Raw genomic sequence first — 21,784 nt, forward strand, 5'->3', positions numbered from 1 at the left:
TTAAGGCTAGGGCTTGTAGATAGTTTAAATGTTATTGATAGTCTGTATAGCATCTACAGATGGACCAGTGGCGACCCCACCTATTTTGAGCTCTACCTGCTTAGAAAAAATAAATATATACAATACCAGTCAAAAGTTGGGACACACCTACTCATTCAAGGGTTTTTCTTTATTTTTACTTTTTTCTACATTGTAGTATAATAGTGAAGACATCAGAACTATGAAATAAAACACATGGAATCATGCAGTAAGCAAAACAGTGTTAAACAAATCTAAATATATTTTAAATTCTTCCAAGTAGCCGCCCTTTGCCTTGATGACAGCTTTGCACACTCTTGGCATTCTCTCAACCAGCTTCACCTGGAATGCTTTTGCAACAGTCTTGAAGGAGTTCCCACATATGCTGAGCACTTGTTTCCTGCTTTTCCTTCATCTTGCGGTCAAACTCATCCCAAACCATCTCAATTGGGTTGAGGTCGGATGATTGTGGAGGCCAGGTCACCTTTTGAGCTTCTAGTCATGAAATCTATGCAGCCTACTCAATCACTTTATATAGTGTAACGATGTACGCAAGTTCAGGGAGTGAATGCTTTAATAAATAAATTAAACAAAACGTGTAACACAAACAATGCACAGACATGACCCAGGAACAGAAACAATGATGACTGGGGAAGGAGGTCAAGGAGGTGATGGAGTCCAGGTGAGTGTCATTATGCGAACACGCGTGTAACGATGGTGACAAGTGTGCACCATAACGAGCAGCCTGGTGACCTAGAGGCCGGAGAGGGAGCACATGTTACAGTACCCCCTGCCAACTCGCTGCTTCAGCTGCAGGATGCCGACCAAGATGATGATCCTGGGGATCAAGAGTGGACTGGTCACCTCAGCTAAGAACCTCAGCTGGAACCTGTCGATCCAGCTGAGGTGCGGGAGCGCGGCAACCTAGAGCGCCGGAGAGAGAGCATACTTGACAGTACCCCCTCCCCGGCACATTCGACTCCAGCCACAGGACGCCAACCACAGGGACGATCCCGGGGATCCGGAGCGGCCCGTTCGCCTCCCTTGAGGCGCAGAAACCTGATGAGCTGGCTGAGACTTGCCTCGGTCGACGCATGGAAACCTGTTCACCCAGCTGAGGCATGGGAGCCTATCGAACCCGCTGAGGCATGGCAGCCTCTCGAGCCAGCTGAGGCATGGAGCCTATTAGTCCCGCTGAGGTATGGAAATCTGTCGAGCCAGCTGAGATAGGGGAACCGGTCGACAAACCGGCTGAGACCTTCTAGGAGCCGGCACAAAAACAAAACAAACAAAAACACTCCCTGATGCTTCCCTTAGTTGAGTCGTTATTCTGTAACGATTTACTCTGAGACTTGGGAAGCAAGTTCAGGGAGTGAGTGTTTTTATAAATAAATGAAACAAACAACGCACAGACATGACCCAGGAACAGAAATAATGACAACTGGCGAAGAAACCAAAGGTAGCGACATATAAAGGGCAGGAGGTGATGGAGTCCAGGTGAGTGTCATTATGCGCAGATGCGCGTAACGATGGTGACATATGTGCTCCATAACGAGCAGCCTGGTGACCTAGTGGCCTTAGAGGGAGCACACGTGGCCTCCTGGGCCGTATACAGCATTCCACACTGAGTTTCCTGAAATCCTATCGGACCTTGTAGTCATGGCAGTTAATATTCACATTTTTGGTGACTTTAATATTCACATGGAAAAGTCCACAGACACACTCCAAAAGGCTTTCGGAGCCATCATCGACTCAGTGGGTTTTGTGCAACATGTCTCCGTACCTACTCACTGCAATAGTCATACCCTGGACCTAGTTTTGTCCAAAGGAATAAATATTGTAGATCTTAACATTTTTCCTCATAACCACCATCTTATTACGTTTGCAATCGCAAAAAATAATCTGCATAGACCCCAGCCAAGGATCATCAAAAGCCATGTTACAAATTCTCGACAACCCAAAGATTGCTAGTCTGGGATTCCAGACTCCCTCCGCCTACCCAAGGACATCAGAGAACATAAATTGGTTAACCACCTACCTGAGGAACTAAATGTAACTTTGCGCAATACCATAGATGCAGTTTCATCCCTAAAAAGCACTAGATTCAGTCGACACATCTAAGAAACTAGCTCCCTGGTATACAGAAAATACCCGAGCCATAAAGCAAGCTTCCAGAAAATTGGAACGGAAATGGCACTCCACCAAACTGGAAGTCTTCCGACTAGCTTGGAATGACTGTACCGTGTAATGTTGAAGAGCCCTCTCTGCTGCTTGGTCATCCTATTTTTTCAGAGAGGAGAATAAGAACGATTCTACATTTATTTTTGATACTGTCGCAAAGCCAACTAAATAGCAGCATTCCCCAAGAGAGGATGGCTTTCAGCAGTGATGAATTCATGAACTTCTTTAATGAAAAGATCATGATCGTTAAAAAGCAAATTACGGACTCCTCTTTGAATCTGCGTATTTGTCCTAAGCTCTATTGTCCTGAGTCTGCACAACACTGCCAGAACCTAGGATCAATGGAGAAAATCAAGTTTTTTAATCCTATACCTCTTGACACATTCATGAAAATAATAATGGCCTCTAAACCTTCAAGCTGCATACGGGACCTTATTCCAACTAAACTACTGAAAGAGCTGCTTCCTGTACATGGCCCTCCTGTTGTTGAACATAATAAACGTCTCTCTATCCACCGGATGTGTACCAAACTCACTAAAAGGGGCAGTAATAAAGCCTCTCTTGAAAGAGCCAAACCTTGACCCAGAAAATGTAAAAAAAGATTGGCCTATATCGAATATCCCATTTCTCTCAATAAAACAACAACTGTTGCGTAGCAACTCGCTGCCTTCTTTTAGACAAACAATGTATACAAAATGCTTCAGTCTGGTTTTAGAGTCAGTTGAGGAGTCACATAGAGTCAAATAAAGTTTGTTCAGGGCCATCGATGTGTCTGCTTGGGGGGGAATATATACGGCTGTGATTATAATCGAAGAGAATTCCCTGACTGGCTGTATCACCGCCTGGTACGGCAACCACAACCTCAAGGCTCTCCAGAGGGTAGTGAGGTCAGCTCTACGCATCACCGGGGGCAAACTCCAGGACACCTACACCACCTGATGTCACAGGAAGGCCAAAAAGATCATCAAGGACAACAACCACCCGAGCCACTGCCTGTTCACCCCGCTATCATCCAGAAGGCGAGGTCAGTACAGGTGCATCAAAGCTGGGACCGAGAGACTGAAAAACAGCTTCTATCTCAAGGCCATCAGACTGTTAAACAGCCACCACTAACATTGAGTGGCTGCTGCCAACATACTGACTCAACTCCAACCACTTTAGTAATGGAAATTGATGAAAATTGCTGGAAAAAATGTATCACTAGCCACTGTAAACAATGCCACTTAATATAATGTTTACATACCCTACATTACTCATCTCATATGTATATACTGTACTCTATATCATCTACTGCATCTTGCTATCTTTATGTAATACGTGTATCACTAGCCACTTTAAACTATGCCACTTTATGTGGGGTGGCAGGGTAGCCTAGTGGTTAGAGTGTTGGACTAGTAACCAAAAGGTTGCAAGTTCAAATCCCTGAGCTGACAAGGTACAAATCTGTTGTTCTGCTCCTGAACAGGCAGTAAACCCACTGTTTCTAGGCGGTCATTGAAAATAAGAATTGCAACTGACTTGCCTACTTAAATAAAGGGGAAAAAATTTATGTTTACATACCCTACATTACTCATCTCATAAGTATGTACTTACTGCTGCATCTTGCCTATGCTGTTCTGTACCATCACTATCTTATATCTTTATGTACATATTCTTTATCTCTTTACACTTGTGTGCATGTGGAATTGTTAGGTTAGATTACTCGTTGGTAATTACTGCATTGTCGGAACTAGAAGCACAAGCATTTCTCTACACTCGCATTAACATCTGCTAACCATGTGTATGTGACAAAGAAAATGTTATTTTATTTTATTTGTACGTTTCGGTGTTCCTCAAGGTTCCGTTTTAGGACCACTATTGTTTTCACTATATAATTTACCTCTTGGTGATGTCATTCAGAAACATAATGTTAACTTTCACTGCTATGTGGACGATACACAGCTGTACATTTCAATGAAACATGGTGAAGCCCCACATTTGCCCTCCCTGGAAGCCTGTGTTTCAGACATGTAACCTTTATTGAACTAGGCAAGTCAGTTAAGAACAAATTCATATTTATAATGGCGGCCTACACCGGCCAAACCCGGACAACGTTGGGCCAATTGTGCGCCACCTGGCCAGTTGCGATACAGCCTGGATTCAAACCAGGGTGTCTATACTGACGCCTCAAGCACTGAGATGCAGTGGATGACGACAAATGTTTTACTTTTAAACTCGGACAAAAAGGAGATTCCTATTCTAGGTCCCAAAAAACGAGATCTTCTGTTGGATCTGACAATTAATCTTGATGGTTATGCAGTCATCTCAAATAAAACAGTGAAGGACCTCGGCGTTACTCTGGACACTGATCTCTCTTTTGACGAACATATCAAGAATTCAAGGACAGCTTTTTTCCAACTTCGTATCATTGCAAAAATCAGAAACTTTTTCTCCAAAAATTATGCACTTCTAGATTAGACTACATCAATGCTCTACTTTCTGGCTACCCGGATAAAGCACTGAATAAGCTTCAGTTAGTGCTAAACATGGCTGCTAGAATCTTGACAAGAAGCAAAAAATAATAAAATAAAAAAATATAAAATTACTCCAGCGTTAGCCTCTGGCTTCCTGTTAAGGCTAGGGATGATTTCAAGGTTTTACTGCTAACCTACAAGCATTACATGGGCTGACCTTTAAGTCTTTATTGAAGACTTATCTCTTCAGTAGGTCATATGATTGAGTGTGGTCTGGCCCAGGGGTGCGAGGGTGAACGGAAAAGCATTGAAGCAACAAACCCCGCCCTTGCTGTCTCTGCCTGGCCGGTTCCCCTCTGTCCACTGGGATGCTCTGTTTCTGACCCTATTATGGGGGCTGAGTCACTGGCTTACTGGTGCTCTTCCATGCCGTCCCTAGGAGGGGTGCATCACTTGATTGGGTTGAGTCACTGACTTTGGCGCCCCTTCGGGTTTGTGCCATGGGGGAGATCTTCGTGGGCTATACTCAGCCTTGTCTCAGGGTAAGTCGGTGGTTTGCGGATGTCCCTCTAGTAGTGTGGGGGCTGTGCTTTGGCAAAGTGAATGTTTATCTTTGGTCGGGGCTACAGTGTAGCTGTGGAGCCAGGCTAGTAACCATCACATTCTACCTTCTTCCCGTGGTGTAGCTGTGGAGCCAGGCTAGTAACCATCACATTCTACCTTCTTCCCGTGGTGTAGCTGTGGAGCCAGGCTAGTAACCATCACATTCTACCTTCTTCCTGTGGTGTAGATGTGGAGCCAGGCTAGTAACCATCACCCTCTGTCTTCTTCCTGTGGTGTAGCTGTGGAGCAAGGCTAGTAACCATCACCCTCTGCCTTCTTCCTGTGGTGTATCTAGGCTAGTAACCTTGAACACAGTTCAATGTCAGACAGATGTTGCAGGAGCTTTGCGTGATCTACTAGATCAAAGGCTTTGGACATATCAGCTATTAACACCCCACCATTGTTGTTTTTGTGGAGTCTGTAGCTGTCAGCCAGGAGTGTGTGGCTTTCACAAGGGCAGTAGTAGTGCTGGACTTTGGTAGGTAGGCATACAGATTTGTTCACTCAGATAAAACTGTTGGAATTAGTTTTTTTTATGAATATCTCCTGGATCTCCTGGGACCATGCCTCAGGGCTACCTGACCCGATGACTCCTGGCTGTCCCCAGTCCACCTGGTCATGCAGCTGCTCCAGTTTCAACTGTTCTGCCTGTGGCTATGGAACCCTGACCTGTTCACCAGATGTGCTACCTTGTCCAGAAACAGCTGTTTTCAACTCTCTCTCTCTACCGCACCTGCTGTCTTGAACTCTGACTGCTCGGCTATGAAAAGCCAACTGACATTTACTCCTGAAATGCTGACCTGTTGCACCCTCTACAACCACTGTGATTATTATTATTTGACCCTGCTGGTCATCTATGAACGTTTGAACATCTTGGCCATTTACTGTTATAATCTATTATCTAATAAACTATTATATTTTGGAGATTCTTTAATTTAGCCATCCTTTGCTTTGAAGGCAGCTTTGCACACTCTTGGCCTTCTCTCAACCATCTTCATGAGGTAGTCAACTGGAATGCATTTCAAATAACAGGTTTGCCTTGTTAAAAGTTCATTTGTGGATTTTATTTCCTTCTTAATGCAACTGAAACAGTTGTGTTGTGACAAGGTAGAAGATAGCCCTATTTCGTAAAAGACCAGGTCCATAATCTGGCAAGAACAGCTCAAATAAGCAAAGAGAAACCACAGTCCATCATTACTTTAAGACTTGAAGGTCGATCAATTTGGAAAACTTCCAGAACTTTGAACGTTTCTTCAAGTGCAGTCGCAAAAACCATTAAGCACCATGATGAAACTGGCTGTCATGAGGACCACCACAGGAAAGAAGACCCAGATTCACTTCTGCTGCAGAGGATACGTTCACTAGAGTTATCTGCACTTCAGTTTGCAGCCGAAATAAATGCTTCACAGAGTTCAAGTAACAGACACATCTCAACATCAACTGTTCAGAGGAGACTGTGTGAATCAGGCCTTCATTGTCAAATTTCTGCAATGAAACCACTACTGAAGGACACCAATAAGAAGAAGAGACTTGCTTGGGCCAAGAAACATGAACAATGGACATTAGACCGGTGGAAATCTGTCCTTTGGTCTGATGAGTCCAAATGTGAGAATTTTGGTTCCAACCGTCGTATATTTGTGACACGCAGAGTATGTGAAAGGATGATCTCCGCATGTGTGGCTCCCATCGTGAATCATGGAGGAGGGCGTGTGATGGTGTGGGGGGGGGGGGTGCTTTGCTAATACACTGTCATTGTTTTATTTAGAATTCAAGGCACACTTAACCAGCATGGCTACCACAGCATTCTGCAGCGATATGCCATCCCATCTTGTTTGCGCGTAGTGAGACTATCACTTGTTTTTCAACAGGACAATGACCCAACACAACTCCAGGCTGTGTAAGAGCTTTTTGACCAAGAAGGAGAGTGATGGAGTGCTGCATCAGATGACCTGGCCTCCACAATCACCTGACCTCACCCCAATTGAGATGTTTTGGGATGAGTTGGACCGCAGAGTGAAGGAAAATAAGCCAACAAGTGCTCAGCATATGTGGGAACTCCTTCAAGGCTGTTGGAAAAGCATTCCAGGTGAAGCTGGTTGAGAGAATGCCAAGCATGTGCAAAGCTGTCATCAAGGCAAAGGGTGGCTACTTTGAAGAATCTAAAATCTAAAATATATTTAGATTTGTTTAACACTTTTTTGCTTACTTCATGATTCCATGTGTGTTATTTCATAGTTTTGATGTCTTCACTATTATACTACAATGTGGAAAATAATACAAATATAGAAAAACCCTTGAATGAGTAGGTGTGTCCAAACTTTTGACTGGTACTGTATATTGTGAAGGAAAATGTTGTGTTTGTTCTTTTCTGATAACCAATTTGACTGGGTTCATGCAAGTGACTGATTGATCGTGCCTGGGAGGAATCCTCACTATCAGTATAAGCAATTTGCCAGTATGCCCAGAATATTGTTTTGAGAACAGGTGTCTCAGTTTCAAGGTCTCAGCTTGGAGAGAAGAAGCCTCGTGAGGTATTGGTCTATCACATGCATGAACCAAACGTTAATGATGAATTAATTATGAATAATGAATCATGTAAATCATGCAAATATAAGTTGTCTGTGTAAGCAGTATATAAGAGGCTGGCTTCCGGCTAAGGCGGGCATTGTACCAAGAAGCCTTGTGGCTTGGTTGGGTTGTGTTTTGGAGGACGCACAGCTCTCGACCTTCACCTCTCCCGAGTTCGTACGGGAGTTGCAATGATGAGACAAGACTGTAACTACCAATTGGATACCACGAAAAGGGGTAATATATGTAAATATATTAACAATCATCTAGGACGTCATTGTATGCTGTAGCATTAAGATTTCCCTTCACTGGAACTAAGGGGCCTTGCCCGAACCATGAAAAACAGCCACAGACCATTATTCCTCCTCCACCAAACTTTACAGTTGGCACTATGTATTTGGGCAGGTAGCATTCTCCTGGCATCCACCAAATCCAGAATAGCCCTTCAGATTGCCAGATGGTAAAGTGTGATTCATCAATCCAGAGAACACGTTTCCACTGCTCCAGAGTCCAATGGCGGCGAGCTTTACACTACTCCAGCTGACGTTTGGCATTGCATATGGTGATCTTAGGCTTGTGTGCGGCTGCTGGGCAATGGAAACCCATTTCATGAAGCTCCCGACAAACAGTGCTAACGTTGCTTCCAGAGGCAGTTTGGAACTCGACAGTGAGTGTTGCAACTGAGGACAGGCAATTTTTACTCGCTACCTGCTTCAACACTCGGCTGTCCCGTTCTGTGAGCTTGTGTGGCCTACCACTTTGCGGCTTAGCCGTTGTTGGAAAGGTGGCATCATATGACAGTGCCACATTGAAAGTCACTGAGCTCTTCAACAAGGCCATCCTACTGCATGGCTGTGTGTTCGATTTTATACACCTGTCAGCAACGGGTGTGGCTGAAATAGCCGAATCCACTCATTTGAAGGGTTGTCCACATACTTTTTATATATAATGTACCCATTGATTATTGAAGGATATAACTTATAAATGCCTCATGAGCTTAGTTCAACTGTCGTACCCCATTAGAACTGAAAATATAAGCTTGTTTTACTCCAATGTTTGTAAACATAGTACATGTAAACAAACACTGGACTGTATAGCCTGAAAACCTGTTTAAAACTATAATTTGATATATTGAATGGTCAGCCCTTGCATCCATAGATATGTCTATCAGTTTGAAAGTGGTTACATTTCTCCAGGCCCATCTCTTAGCTTTTTACCAAAACAGAGGAGGGGAGGTTGTTTCCACTGTTGATTTCCCCTTTAAGTGACAACTAGATTTAGATTCAGACATGTCCACTAAGTGGCTTATTATGAGTCAGAGACAGACAGACAGGTAGAAACATACATACATACATACATGCATACAGACAGACAGACAGACAGACAGACAGACAGACAGAGACAGAGACAGAGACAGAGACACAGACAGACAGACAGACAGACAGACAGGCAGGCAGGCAGACAGACAGGCAGGCAGGCAGGCAGACAGAGACAGAGACAGAGACACAGACACAGACAGACAGACAGACAGACAGACAGGCAGGCAGGCAGGCAGGCAGGCAGGCAGGAAGGCAGATACAGACAGACAGACAGACAGACAGACAGACAGACAGGCAGGCAGATACTGACAGATAGAGACAGGCAGATACAGACAGACAGACAGACAGACAGACAGACAGACAGGCAGGCATGCAGGCAGGCAGGCAGGCAGATACAGACAGACAGACAGACAGACAGACACGTGGCTTGTATGCTTCACATACACACACTGAGGGAGAGAGCATAGCCAGTTGTGTGGTGGCGTCCCCCAATGGTATTGTTATCCTTCTGTACTGACTCATAGTGCAAGCCAAGGCACCACAGAGAATACAAGCCCAAAACGGACCCAGACAGGATAACATGCACACAGAGGTGTAGACTGACAAAGGACAAGACCTTTGTCTGGGAGTAAGACCAGCAAGACAAACTAAACAGCCCGCTACCAAAATCCTGCGGTCTCTCCTTCACCGCAGCCAACGTGAGTAAAACATTTAAACGTGTTAACCCTCGCAAGGCTGCCGGCCCAGACGGCATCCCTAGCCGCGTCCTCAGAGCATGCACAGACCAGCTGGCTGGTGGGTTTACGGACATATTCAATCAATCCATATTCCAGTCTGCTGTTCCCATATGCTTCAAGATGGCCACCATTGTTCCTGTTCCCAAGAAAGCTAAGGTAACTGAGCTAAACGACTAGTGCCCCGTAGCACTCACTTCCGTCATCATGAAGTGCTTTGAGAGACTTGTCAAGGATCATATCACCTCCACCCTACCTGACACCCTAGACCCACTCCAATTTGCTTACCGCCCCAATAGGTCCACAGACGACACAATTGCAATCACACGGCACACTGCCCTAACCCATTTGGACAAGAGGAATACCTATGTGAGAATGCTGTTCATGGACTACAGCTCAGCATTTAACACCATAGTACCCTCCAAACTCGTCATTAAGCCCGAGACCCTGGGTCTCGACTCCGCCCTGTGCAACTGGGTCCTGGACTTTCTGACAGGCCGCCCCCAGGTGGTGAGGGTAGGAAACAACATCTCCACCCCGCTGATCCTCAACACTGGTGCCCCACAAGGGTGCGTTCTCAGCCCTCTCCTGTACTCCCGGTTCACCCATGACTGCATGGCCATGCATGCCTCCAACTCAATCATCAAGTTTGCAGACGACACTACAGTGCTTGATTACCAACAACAACGAGACGGCCTACAGGGAGGAGGTGAGGGCCCTCGGAGTGTGGTGTCAGAAACACAACCTCACACTCAACGTCAAAAAAACAAAGGAGATGATCATGGACTTCAGGGAACAGCCCCCTATCCACATCGACGGGACAGTAGTGGAGAAGGTGGAATGTTTTAAGTTCCTCGGCATACACATCATGGACAAACTGAAATGGTCCACCCACACAGACAGGGTGGTGAAGAAGGCACAACAGCTTCTCTTCAACCTCAGGAGGCTGAAGAAATTTGGCTGGTCACCAAAAACACTCACTAACTTTTACAGATGCACAATCGAGAGCATCCGGTCGGGCTGTATCACCGCTTCCCACAACCGCAAGGCTCTCCAGAGGGTGGTGCAGTTTGCATCCTGTCGGGCTGTATCACCGCCTGGTACGGCAACTGCTCTGCCCACAATCATAAGGCTCTCCAGAGGGTAGTGAGGTCTGCACAACGCATCACCGGGGGCAAACTACCTGCCCTCCAAGACACCTACACCACCTGATGTCACAGGAAGGCCAAAAAGATCATCAATGACAACAACCACCTGAGCCACTGCCTGTTCACCCCGCTATCATCCAGAAGGCGAGGTCAGTACAGGTGCATCAAAGCTGGGGCAGAGAGACTGAAAAACAGCTTCTATCTCAAGGCCACCAGACTGTTAAACAGCCATCACTAACATTGAGTTGCTGCTGCCAACATACTGACTCATCTCTAGCCACTTTAATAATAAAAAATTGGATGTAATAAATGTATCACTAGTCCCTTTAAACAATGCCACTTTATATAATGTTTACATACCCTACATTACTCATCTCATATGTATATACTGTACTCTATACCATCTACTGCATCTTGCCTAAGCCATTCGGCCATCGCTCATCCATATATTTATATGTACATATTCTTATTCATTCCTTACACTTGTGTGTATAAGGTAGTTGTTGTGAAATTGTTAGATTGCTTGTTAGATATTACTGCATGGTCAGAACTAGAAGCACAAGCATTTCACTACACTCGCGTTAACATCTGCTAACCATGTGTATGTGACCAATACAATTTGATTTGATTTGATCACATTCCCTTTAATCCAACGAAACAGCCCCATTCCTTACACCCACCTATTCAACAACAAGTTACTCAGGATTTAATCCTTTTAAGTCACCTTCTCTGTATATTTGTAACCCTGTTGTAGCCCAAAAAACTCAGCCAGCTAATGAATTAATAGGATATAGCCTAAAAGTAGCTTCTTATAACGGCAGGGGAAGCCAAGGGGAGGGTGGCGAGGTTGAGAGGTCGAGGTATAAAGGTGGAGGACGGAAGGTGGTAGATGCTAAAACTCACTACACAGGCACAGAGTGACGGATTACAGGGACAGCAACACCAGACAACAGACACAGTCAAGACACTGAGGTGAGTACAACGCAAGACCGGCGGACCCTGCTTTACATCAACAGCATAGCCTACTGGGGAACGATTACATCATGCATGGGGGATCATATTGTGCATGACATCTTATCTTGTCAACATCTCAGAAAACTGCATCTAATTTATATCTTAAGTGATAACTATCACGCTGATTCTAGGAATGACTGATTAGGAGATGGATGGACGAGCCATGTAGCCTTTACTGCAAGGATTGAAAATGGGTAACAGTGTGAGCAAGCTTGTCTTCCAGCCCTGCTCAGGTTAGGGATGCACTGGAACAACGACCTACACTCACTGAGGCTGCCCAGGGCTGGACTTGCCCACCTTGCTTGGTTGTCATGGAATGGGAAGGAACATTTGTCTTAACCTTTCATTGCAGATATCATTTATCAAGGGTCTTTAAAACTGATACTAGGCACAGAGTATTATCAAAAAACTGTTGTAGAACATGGTGGATTTGGCCAACTTCTTTGAATGTACAGGACATGTGATGTGTCCATTTTGAAATATATTGACATGTCACCTGTATAGACAATGGCAGCCTCGGTCAGAAATAGACAGTGCAGAGAGTTATCTCGGACAGAGCTCATTTTAAGCATATTTACATTGCAGTAGCCAATTTCATTTAGGCATTAGCTAAATCTGGTTGCAAAGAAGAGTAGGAACAAACTACTCACTGTACACAGACGTCAATTCAAGGTCTATTTTTGATTTACATTTGGTTGAGTTGTCAACTAAACGAGAATTCAATGTGAAATCAACAACAAATGTCAACGTGCCATTGGATTTAGGTTAAAAGTTGGGTGAAAAAAAGATGAAATTCCCTTATCTATTTGTTGTGATTCCGATCAGTTTTCCACATTGATTTAAGATCATCCCCAAAAATGTTTTATGTTGAAATGATTTGGGAACAACGTTGATTCAAGCAGTTTTTGCCCAGGGGGTAATTTGTCTTTGATTTGATCTGTCTAATTACCAGTGTAGCTAATCAGATTAAGGGACCAATGCATCATGTTTATCTCCCACTGATTAGTTACACTGGTTTAGACTAATCAAATCAAATACTAATTTGTTTATTTCTGCTGAAATTGTCCAGCTTCCACCATATAACTAATTTGCAACCAGGGAGGACTCTTATTTAGTTTGGAAGAGTGTTACTTGTTATTGTATCCTAATACATTTCATTAAACTGTATTTTCTACCTCTACAGACAACCTCATCCAATTAATCACAGACATGGCAAAGTGAGTATATTTTAAATTCACCAATCACCTACCAAAAGTGGCTAATTTCTACAGATATATAGAGGTAGAGTTTATTTTCAGAACATACTAAACCATAGACTGTGGCACAGAACAGAGAGAGGCTAGATTATGAATATCTATTAGTGCAGCAGGTAGCCAAGCGGTTAAGAGCGAGTAACCCAAACGTCACTGGTTTGAATCCCAGAGCTGACTAGGTGAAAAATCTGTCGATGTGCCCTTGAGCAAAGCACTTAACCCTAATTGTTCCTGTAAGTCGCCCTGGATAAGAGAATCTGCCAAATGACTAAAATGTCAATGTAATTACTTTGCTACCTTTAGCACATTTCCTGTGTCATGTAAGGATGTGTGACACTTCTAAGGTTAAGAGGATCCAGAAAGAACCTGATTAGAACGGATCATCTCTGGATTAGATGCGGAATAGAGCAGTTTGGAATTAACAGCAAACACGAGCAAAGATGTGAGCAAATAGGCAAATAGCGATGCGTGCTATACTGATTGATAAACTGATATAAGGGATTAGGCGAGGTAAAAAGGATATTAGGAATATTGAACTGATAGGATTATATTATGAGATACCATATGAAAAAACATTGTGGTTGCCTCATTGTTACGTGAAGATAGCTGGCTGTACCAGTCATGCCAGTGGCTCCCATGCCACCCTGTTTACTAATCAATCCAGAGCCTCAGTGGGAGGAGGGAGGGATGGAGGGAGGGGGAGTAGAGGCCTCATCTTTTAATTCAACTGGAACTGACAGCAGGCCAGTTAGGATAGGTCACTAAGCAACGTACTGGGATGGCTCAGTAAGGATAGCAATCACAAAAAGTGCAGTGAGTTTTAAGACTGTAAAGACCCACTGCCACTATGGATGATAACTAACTAATACCACTAAGTGGAATTAGACGGAGGGCATGTGGGACCAGGCTATGGAAGATTCTAATGATGACAGGGTTTAGGTTAAGACAACATGTGTCCTACAATGAATGGAGGACACAATTAATAGTTATATTGCATGATACAGATTTGTTGAATCCAATCTAGTGTCTAAACTTCATATCACCCTCTCTCTGTAGGATCTACAAGAAGACCAGCGGCAACGGATCGGTAAGGACCCCCTCTGACATCATAGCTGTGAGACACACTGGTCGAGGCCTGCTCTGATGCACTTATCGCATACCAGAGCAGGAATCCATAGGCTTCCTCTAACCGAGCCAACTTACAAACGGCACTGCGATTCCTCAGGCTCCATCAAGATAACTGAGATTAGGCCTATCTATATGGTGTTGATTACAGACAGGAAGTAACGTCTCTCTATCCCTTTCTCCTTTTCCCAGATTGCTCTCTACCTGGGGAAGAGAGACTTCGTGGACCATGTGGAGGCTGTTGATATCGTCGGTGTGTTATAAAGTTATCTCTGAATATCTTTGCACTTTACTAATCTAAGGCTAGTGTATCTGTGTGTGTGTGTGTGTGTGTGTGTGTTTGTGTGTGTTTTTCATACATATATCTTCTCTTGCAGATGGTGTGATCAAGGTTGACCCCGCTGAACTTGAAGGCAGGAAAGGTAACATTTAGTTGATTTCACTGTATCTATTGAACCAGGAAAGATGCATGAAGTCAAATTCAGCCCATCGAGGTTCAGTCTTGATATCAAAGATCTATCTCTAATCTCGTTGCAGTATGGGTGTATCTAGCATGCTCCTTCCGTTATGGTAGTGACGACCTGGACCTGATCGGGATGAACTACAGAAAAGACATCTGGATACAGAGGCAGCAGATCTACCCTGTTGTTGGCACCAAACCAGCCAACACCCCCATGCAGGAGGCCCTCCTGAAGAAATGTGAGGACCAAGGCCATGCCTTCACTTTCAATGTGAGTTTCACTGTGTGTTTCCTTCCGTCTCATCCTTCACACGGCATCACATAAAAAATATATTATGTCTGTGCATAGCTCACTGTTCAGCCACACAACGTGTAATCTCGGTCCGCACTCTTAGGGGATGTTGCAAACCACATCAAAGACTTTTGTCACAATGGACATTCCCATTAATGGCCCAGTGCAGTCCAAAACTTGATTTTCCTGTGTTTTATATAGATGTTATATATACACTGTGAAGTTGGAATAATACTGTGAAATTGGTAAAATTATCATAATGCCCTTTCAGTGTAAGACTGCCTGAAATGTAAGCATGTTTTGGTGGGAGGGAGTTTTGGCCTGCCTGGTGACATCAGCAGTAAATTAAATAAATTAAGTAAATTAGTTAATAGACCAATAACAAAGACAGTTCCATACCTCTTTGCCAATAACAGATAGTTTTCAGTTTTCCCCTCCCTACTCAGACCACTCCCAGACAAGATTAGCAAGATTCTTGCTTGAGAAATTGCTATTTGCTAATACCATTTTAATTGAAAACAATCACAGTAATGTACTAAATTGTTACCCAGAAATGATATGATATTGAGATAAAAACGGCTACATTGGACCTTTGAAGGAAATGGACATCCTAGCCTGTTGGTTTGTATCCATCCACACCTGATCACTTCTTACTTCCTGTCCGTTTCAGATTGATACCAACCTACCATGCTCAGTCGGCCTTCAGCCTGCACCAGAGGATGTCGGCAAGGTACGTTTTTCTCCTCTCGCTCTCTCTCTAATCTTCTCTCTATTTCTTCTTTTTCACTCTCTCGATTTGATCATTTAATCAAAGACAAATCACTCCTTTGTTTCCTACCTCTGCAGGCTTGTGGTGTCGACTATGAGGTGAAAGCCTACATCGCCAATGAGGCAGACGACCCTGATGAGAAAATTAACAAGAAGTGCGTATCAGTGGAATTCCACTACTGTGCATACCATTTGCTGTTGCCAGTAATCAGATGAGTGTGTGTTCTGATGGTTGTCTCCCTCTCTTCCTCTCTCCTGTCAGGGACACTTGCCGTCTGATCATTCGTAAGATCCAGTTTGCCCCAGGAACAATACCTGCTGGACCCCAGGCTGACATCAGCAAGAACTTCATGATGTCTGACAAGCTAGTCCACCTGGAGGCCTCTATAGAGAAGGAGGTAGGCCTGTAGCCCTTCCATTGATTAGACTTGTATCCTGTCAGCCTAGGAGAACGTTGATTACTGTGCTGGTTTTCTGTTGATGGATCATTCTGTATGATACCTGTTTATTTGAACATGTTTGCTTTCCTTTGGTGACTTTCAGCTCTATTTCCATGGAGACCCAATCCCTGTAAAAGTCAAAATCAACAACGAAACCGCAAAAGTGGTGAAGAAAATAAAAATAACAAGTGAGTCAACGTAAAAGTGGATTTGACGTGAGTTTTCTGTTCTGATTGGCTTCGTTTGGTAGAGCATGGCGCTTGCAACACCAGGATTGTGGGTTTGATTCATGGGGCAACCCATACGTAAAATGTATGCACAGATGACTGTAAGTCGCTTTGGAGAAAAATGTCTGCAAATATATATATTATTCTCTGGCATGATTGCGTGTGTGTTTCAACTCTTGTTTCTGACCAACACACATCTTTCTGACCAGTTGACCAGACAACAGAGGTGCTGCTTTACCAAGCAGACAAATATACCAAGACTGTTCTGAATGAGGAATTTGCGTAAGTCAAGAACGCATTCATTCCATTTCTACTGTAATGTAGAATTACTAAGCCTTGTGTCTATAACCCAATACTGAGTCAAACAATAAAGTGTATTTTGATTCTCACTGTTGGTGGATCACAACTTCCTGTTTGTGTGGTCGTCCTGCGCAGGGAGGAAGTAAAAGGAGAATCCACCCTGGAGAAGACGTTCACGGTGATCCCTCTTCTGTCCAACAACAAAGAGAAGCGTGGTCTGGCCGTGGACGGCAGACTAAAGGATGAAGATACCAACCTGGCTTCTACCACACTGTGAGTCAGTGAGTTACCCAAGACATACACTACTGTTCAAAAGTTTGGGGTCACTTAGAAATGTCTTTGTTTTTGAAAGAAAAGCTCAACTGGTGTTTTGCGGGTACTATTTAATGAAGCTACCAGTTGAAGACTTGTGAGGCATCTGTTTCTCAAACTATACACTCTAATGTACTTGTCCTCTTGCTCAGTTCTGCACCGGGGCCTCTCACCCCTCTTTCTATTCTGGTTAGCCAGTTTACTCTGTTCTGTGAAGGGAGTAGTACACAGCGTTGTACGAGATCTTCAGTTTCTTGGCAATTTCTCGCATGGAATAGCCTTCATTTCTCAGAACAAGAATAGACTGACGAGTTTCAGAAGAAGGTTCTTTGTTTCTGGTCATTTTGAGCCTGTAATCGAACACACAAATGCTGATGCTCCAGATACTCAACTAAAGAAGGCCAGTTTTATTGCTTATTTAATCAGAACAACAGTTTCCAGCTGTGCTAACATAATTGCTAAAGTGTTTACTAATGATCAATTAGCCTTTTAAAATGATAAACTTGGATTATCTAACACAACGTGGCATTGGAACACAAGAGTGATAGTTGCTGATAATGGGCCTATGTAGATATTCCATTTTTTTTTAAAAATCCCATTAAAAAATCAGCTGTTTCCAGCTACAATAGTAATTTACAACATTAACAATGTCTACACAGTATGTCTGATCAACTTGATGTTATTTTATTGGACAAAAAATAATTTTCTTTCAAAAACAAGGACATTTCTAAGGGACCCCAAACTTTTGAACTGTGGTGTATCTCCACCACACCCCGCTCTCCTTCTGTAGATGATGATAAAAAAACCTTTTCTGCATCATCATCTATTGTCAAAAAGCCTGAGGTAACCCATCCCTGTTCTGTCCTCCCCTCTCCTAGCATTCGTCCTGGCATGGATAAAGGAATGCAGGGAATCTTAGTTGCTTACAAAATCAAGGTGAACCTCTTGGTCTCCAGCGGAGGCCTCTTGGGAGGCCTAACAGCCAGGTAAGAACAGGAGATGATATATGACATGTGCACTTTATTACATGACAAACACAGAGTACACATGGGAAACTGTTGAGTGTGAAAAACACAGCAGCGTTGCAGTACTTTACACAAACCGGCGTGCCTGGCACCTACTACCATACCCTGTTCAAAGGCACTTGAATGTTTTTGTCTTGCCCATTCACCCTCTCAGTGGCACACATACACATTTCTCAATCATATCTCAAGGCTTAAAAATCCTTCTTTAACCTGTCTTTTCCCCTTCATCTACATTGATTGAAGTGGATTTCACCTGGTCAGTCTATGTCATGGAAAGAGCAGGTGTTCTTAATGTTTGGTCACTCGGTGTACATGAATGTCAGCATGGTTTTGTTGGAGAAACATGATTATGTTGCCCACTGATAATGTACATTTTGTTTCGCCACAGTGATGTCGGAGTAGAATTACCTTTGGTATTGATGTCTCCCAAACCTGCAGATGTGTAAGTATGACTCTACCACCTGGTTTATCAGTGTGAAATGGGGGATTCATACGTGATGATATTCTGGCATGAGTGACAATTTCAGTTTTCCATTGAGTCTATAGTTTCTAATTGTTTCCACAAGAATGTTGATCTTATGTGTGTTTGTGCATTTATGAACTGCAGCCCAGTGGAATAAATGCCTCTGTGGTGCAGGTGAGGTCACTCTCAATGTCACATGTTTTCGGCCCGATATTCACTTCTTCAAGGGATACAAAAACATTATTATTTGGTGATAGTGGGAAAGGGTTGAAATAGTTGCAGTTAAAGAAACATTTTCCATGGTTGCTCATTGGATACACTGTCAAGGTATAGAAATAGCTCTTAAAGAAGTGCACAATGTCAACACAATGTATCCTCTTGATATGCTTGTGTATTGTGCTACTGAACGATCATACACTTGGATACATATGTCAATTAGGATGATATAGAGACACCGCTGTCATGGCCGCGGGAAGATGTTTTGGATTGGGTAATAATAGTTATTAAATATTTTTTATTTAAGCAGGCAAGTCAGATAAGAACAAATTCTTATTTTACCCATGACAGACAACCCCGGCTAATTGCGCACCACCCTATTGGACTCCCGATCACAGCCAGTTGTGATACAGTCCAGGATCGAACCATGTTCTGTAGTGTCGCCTCTAGCACTGAGATGCAGTGCCTTAGAGCGCTGCGCCACTCGGAAGGAGGTGCTGCAGCACCCTCAACACCCCTACTTCCCACGGCTATGACTGCTGTAGTACAATGCACAAGATATCATGGTTTGATAGTGGACTCAAAAAGAGAGAAAAACTATTGAACAGAACAACCACATATTCAAGCAATTCCTTGTCAGATAGCTGATGTGATGTTGTGTTTGTCCATGTCTCCCCCTCTAGAACGGATGTAAAATTTGAGTAGATTCCCCAACAGAAGATGCAGAAGGACGATCAGTAAGAGCAACAGCAACAGACTCGCTGAAAGGACAACTGACACCAAAGAAACTAAGCACCAATAACATATAGCAGAGACCCAAGAGGATCACAACAACAATATTGCTTTCTCTCTTGCTTAGACCCTTCATCAGCATTACACCTACTGATGAGGGCACACTGGGATGGCATCATATAGCAGATAGATGAGGGCTCTGAGTCCCCTTGAACGAAACACAATTAATTACTAGCCACTATAGGTCCAAAAGTAATTTCAATAGTTTAAATTGTTTTGCTTTTTAAAGTGAACTCTACAATAAAGAGTATTTAACAGCTATTTATTTTTTTGCACACATGATGGTATCTCAAAAGGAACTGTACCAGCATATGAGAGTTATATGAACAGGTGGGGAGCAGTGGGTGGGGAGAAGGCTGTGGCACTCTACATTTCAGTAATTTACCAAACACACCTATCCAGAGCAACTTAGTGAGTGCATCCATTTTCATGTTGGTCCCTCATGGGAATCGAACCCTCAACCCTGGCATAGCAAGTGCCATGCTCTACTAGCTGAGCTACACAGGATCATGTCTTATTCAACAACAAAAAAATAAAAAGATGTTCACCTCCTACTTCCTGTGTCAAATCTTTAGTGTATCTCCTCACTGTCTTCTGTTAGTTCACCTCTTCTTTCCTCTGATTACGATAAACAATTCCCCACAGCCATCAAAGCCATTCCAAACACATGACAATCTGCAAACAACAAAGGATGTTGGGCCAATTGCATGTCTTTCAATGCAATAAACTCTTGCATTTTGTCAACCTCAAACAAACAACGTCTGAACACAATCAACCACACCCCCCAAACAATTATCAAGACAGCATGGGGTTTCAAATGGGTCTGAAACAAATGACAAGCACAAGTACAAACTGGAACGCGGTGATTTTAGATCTTTCAAACTAATTAGGGCCCCTGGGAAGCATGGACCAAAACTATGGTTCCTAGCGTGTCACACATGGACTATGACTAATGCAGTCACATAAGCCCACAGACAAATAATTCAGAACATTTAAACCATTAGCTACAAAGCAAATTGTAGCACCATCACTTGTTCATTGTTGCTTGCACCGAGGGTCAGGAGAAAGAGGAGTCTGTGACGGTAGAAATTACATTTTTGGAAAAAGTGGAGCACTGCCTTTTGGCTGATCCATTTGTGGTTTCAGGGTGGGTGAAAACAAGAGTTGGGTGCTGTGGAATCAGTAAAAGTAACCAAAAGTGCTCTTGTGATAATTGTTTGTGTTTCTGCTGGTCATAGGTAGCAGGCGCTCCGTGTTAAATGAATGGGGTCAAGAGATGTGATTTGTTCTGCTCTCAAGAAAAGGGTGCCATTGAAAGGAGTGATTACTGGGGTAGCGGTGAATGTACCCAGTGTTTGTGATGCTCGTTGTTTGGTGAGACGCAGACAGGGTGGCACGAGTGGTGAAACAAATTAGTCATTGTCTGTCCTTTTAAGTTTGGATGTTGAGTCTTTGCTTGACAAAGTGATGTTAGGATATGGAAGTAATCCCATACAAGCATTTGTGCAGAAAACATTACGTGGTTACAGGTGTCAAGCTTATGGGCATGTGGCAGCAGTGTGTAGGAGGGAGGTTCCTAGGTGTGAGAAATGTGCAGAAGGGTATGAGACAAAGGAATGTGTAGCATGGGGGAAAGTAGTGGTATGTGTTAATTGTAGTGGTGCCCATGGGGCTGGGGATCAGAAATGTCCCGTGTGAGAGATGCAGGTTGAGGTTTCCAGGGTCAGAGTAGTGCAGAAGTTGTCGTATGCTGAGGCATTGAAGGATGTAGAGGAAGATTGGTCTAGGGGAGGGATCCTGAGAGGAGTGGTGTGAGTAATAGATCTGTACCAATACTGAGGGCCAACAAGTGATATAGATTTTGTGACTGTAGGGTTAGATGATAGGGGATTTGTTGATTTTCATAAATAATTTTTTTAAGCAAAGTACAAGGTAGTTATACTCCAGTCTAGTAGGTGGCGGTAATGCAAAGTTTATCAGATGCCAACCGCCGCGTTAAACCTTATCAAATAAGAAGACTTGTCCATTGGGCTGCATTTTGAACTCATAAAAGACGCACACTCCTCCACTTAC

At 43.5% G+C, this 21,784-nt stretch overlaps 1 protein-coding gene across 3 annotated transcripts in view; it reads left to right on the top strand.

Annotated features, from left to right (window-relative positions):
* The window catches only part of LOC110504958 (arrestin-C), a 149,318-nt gene extending 129,053 nt beyond the window's left edge, over positions 1-20,265 (top strand). The window contains exons 1-16 of one of the 3 annotated variants that reach the window (XM_021583866.3): positions 11,791-11,996; positions 13,222-13,255; positions 14,348-14,378; positions 14,609-14,669; positions 14,794-14,838; positions 14,954-15,147; positions 15,839-15,898; positions 16,015-16,091; positions 16,199-16,334; positions 16,480-16,564; positions 16,813-16,885; positions 17,039-17,176; positions 18,094-18,201; positions 18,629-18,682; positions 18,848-18,877; positions 19,603-20,265. In XM_021583866.3, the coding sequence (XP_021439541.1) occupies positions 13,248-13,255; positions 14,348-14,378; positions 14,609-14,669; positions 14,794-14,838; positions 14,954-15,147; positions 15,839-15,898; positions 16,015-16,091; positions 16,199-16,334; positions 16,480-16,564; positions 16,813-16,885; positions 17,039-17,176; positions 18,094-18,201; positions 18,629-18,682; positions 18,848-18,860 (1,083 nt within the window). In that variant the 5' untranslated portion in view covers positions 11,791-11,996; positions 13,222-13,247 and the 3' untranslated portion in view covers positions 18,861-18,877; positions 19,603-20,265. Of the gene's footprint in view, positions 1-11,790; positions 11,997-13,221; positions 13,256-14,347; positions 14,379-14,608; positions 14,670-14,793; positions 14,839-14,953; positions 15,148-15,838; positions 15,899-16,014; positions 16,092-16,198; positions 16,335-16,479; positions 16,565-16,812; positions 16,886-17,038; positions 17,177-18,093; positions 18,202-18,628; positions 18,683-18,847; positions 18,878-19,602 lie in introns of those variants that run through there. The other 2 variants (XM_021583865.3, XM_090219631.1) reach the window with 2 other exon arrangements.
* Positions 20,266-21,784: the final 1,519 nt, after the last annotated feature.

The sequence above is a fragment of the Oncorhynchus mykiss genome, chromosome 25 (assembly GCF_057628025.1).
Source record: "Oncorhynchus mykiss isolate SJ-2025 chromosome 25, ASM5762802v1, whole genome shotgun sequence".
NCBI lineage: Eukaryota > Metazoa > Chordata > Actinopteri > Salmoniformes > Salmonidae > Oncorhynchus > Oncorhynchus mykiss.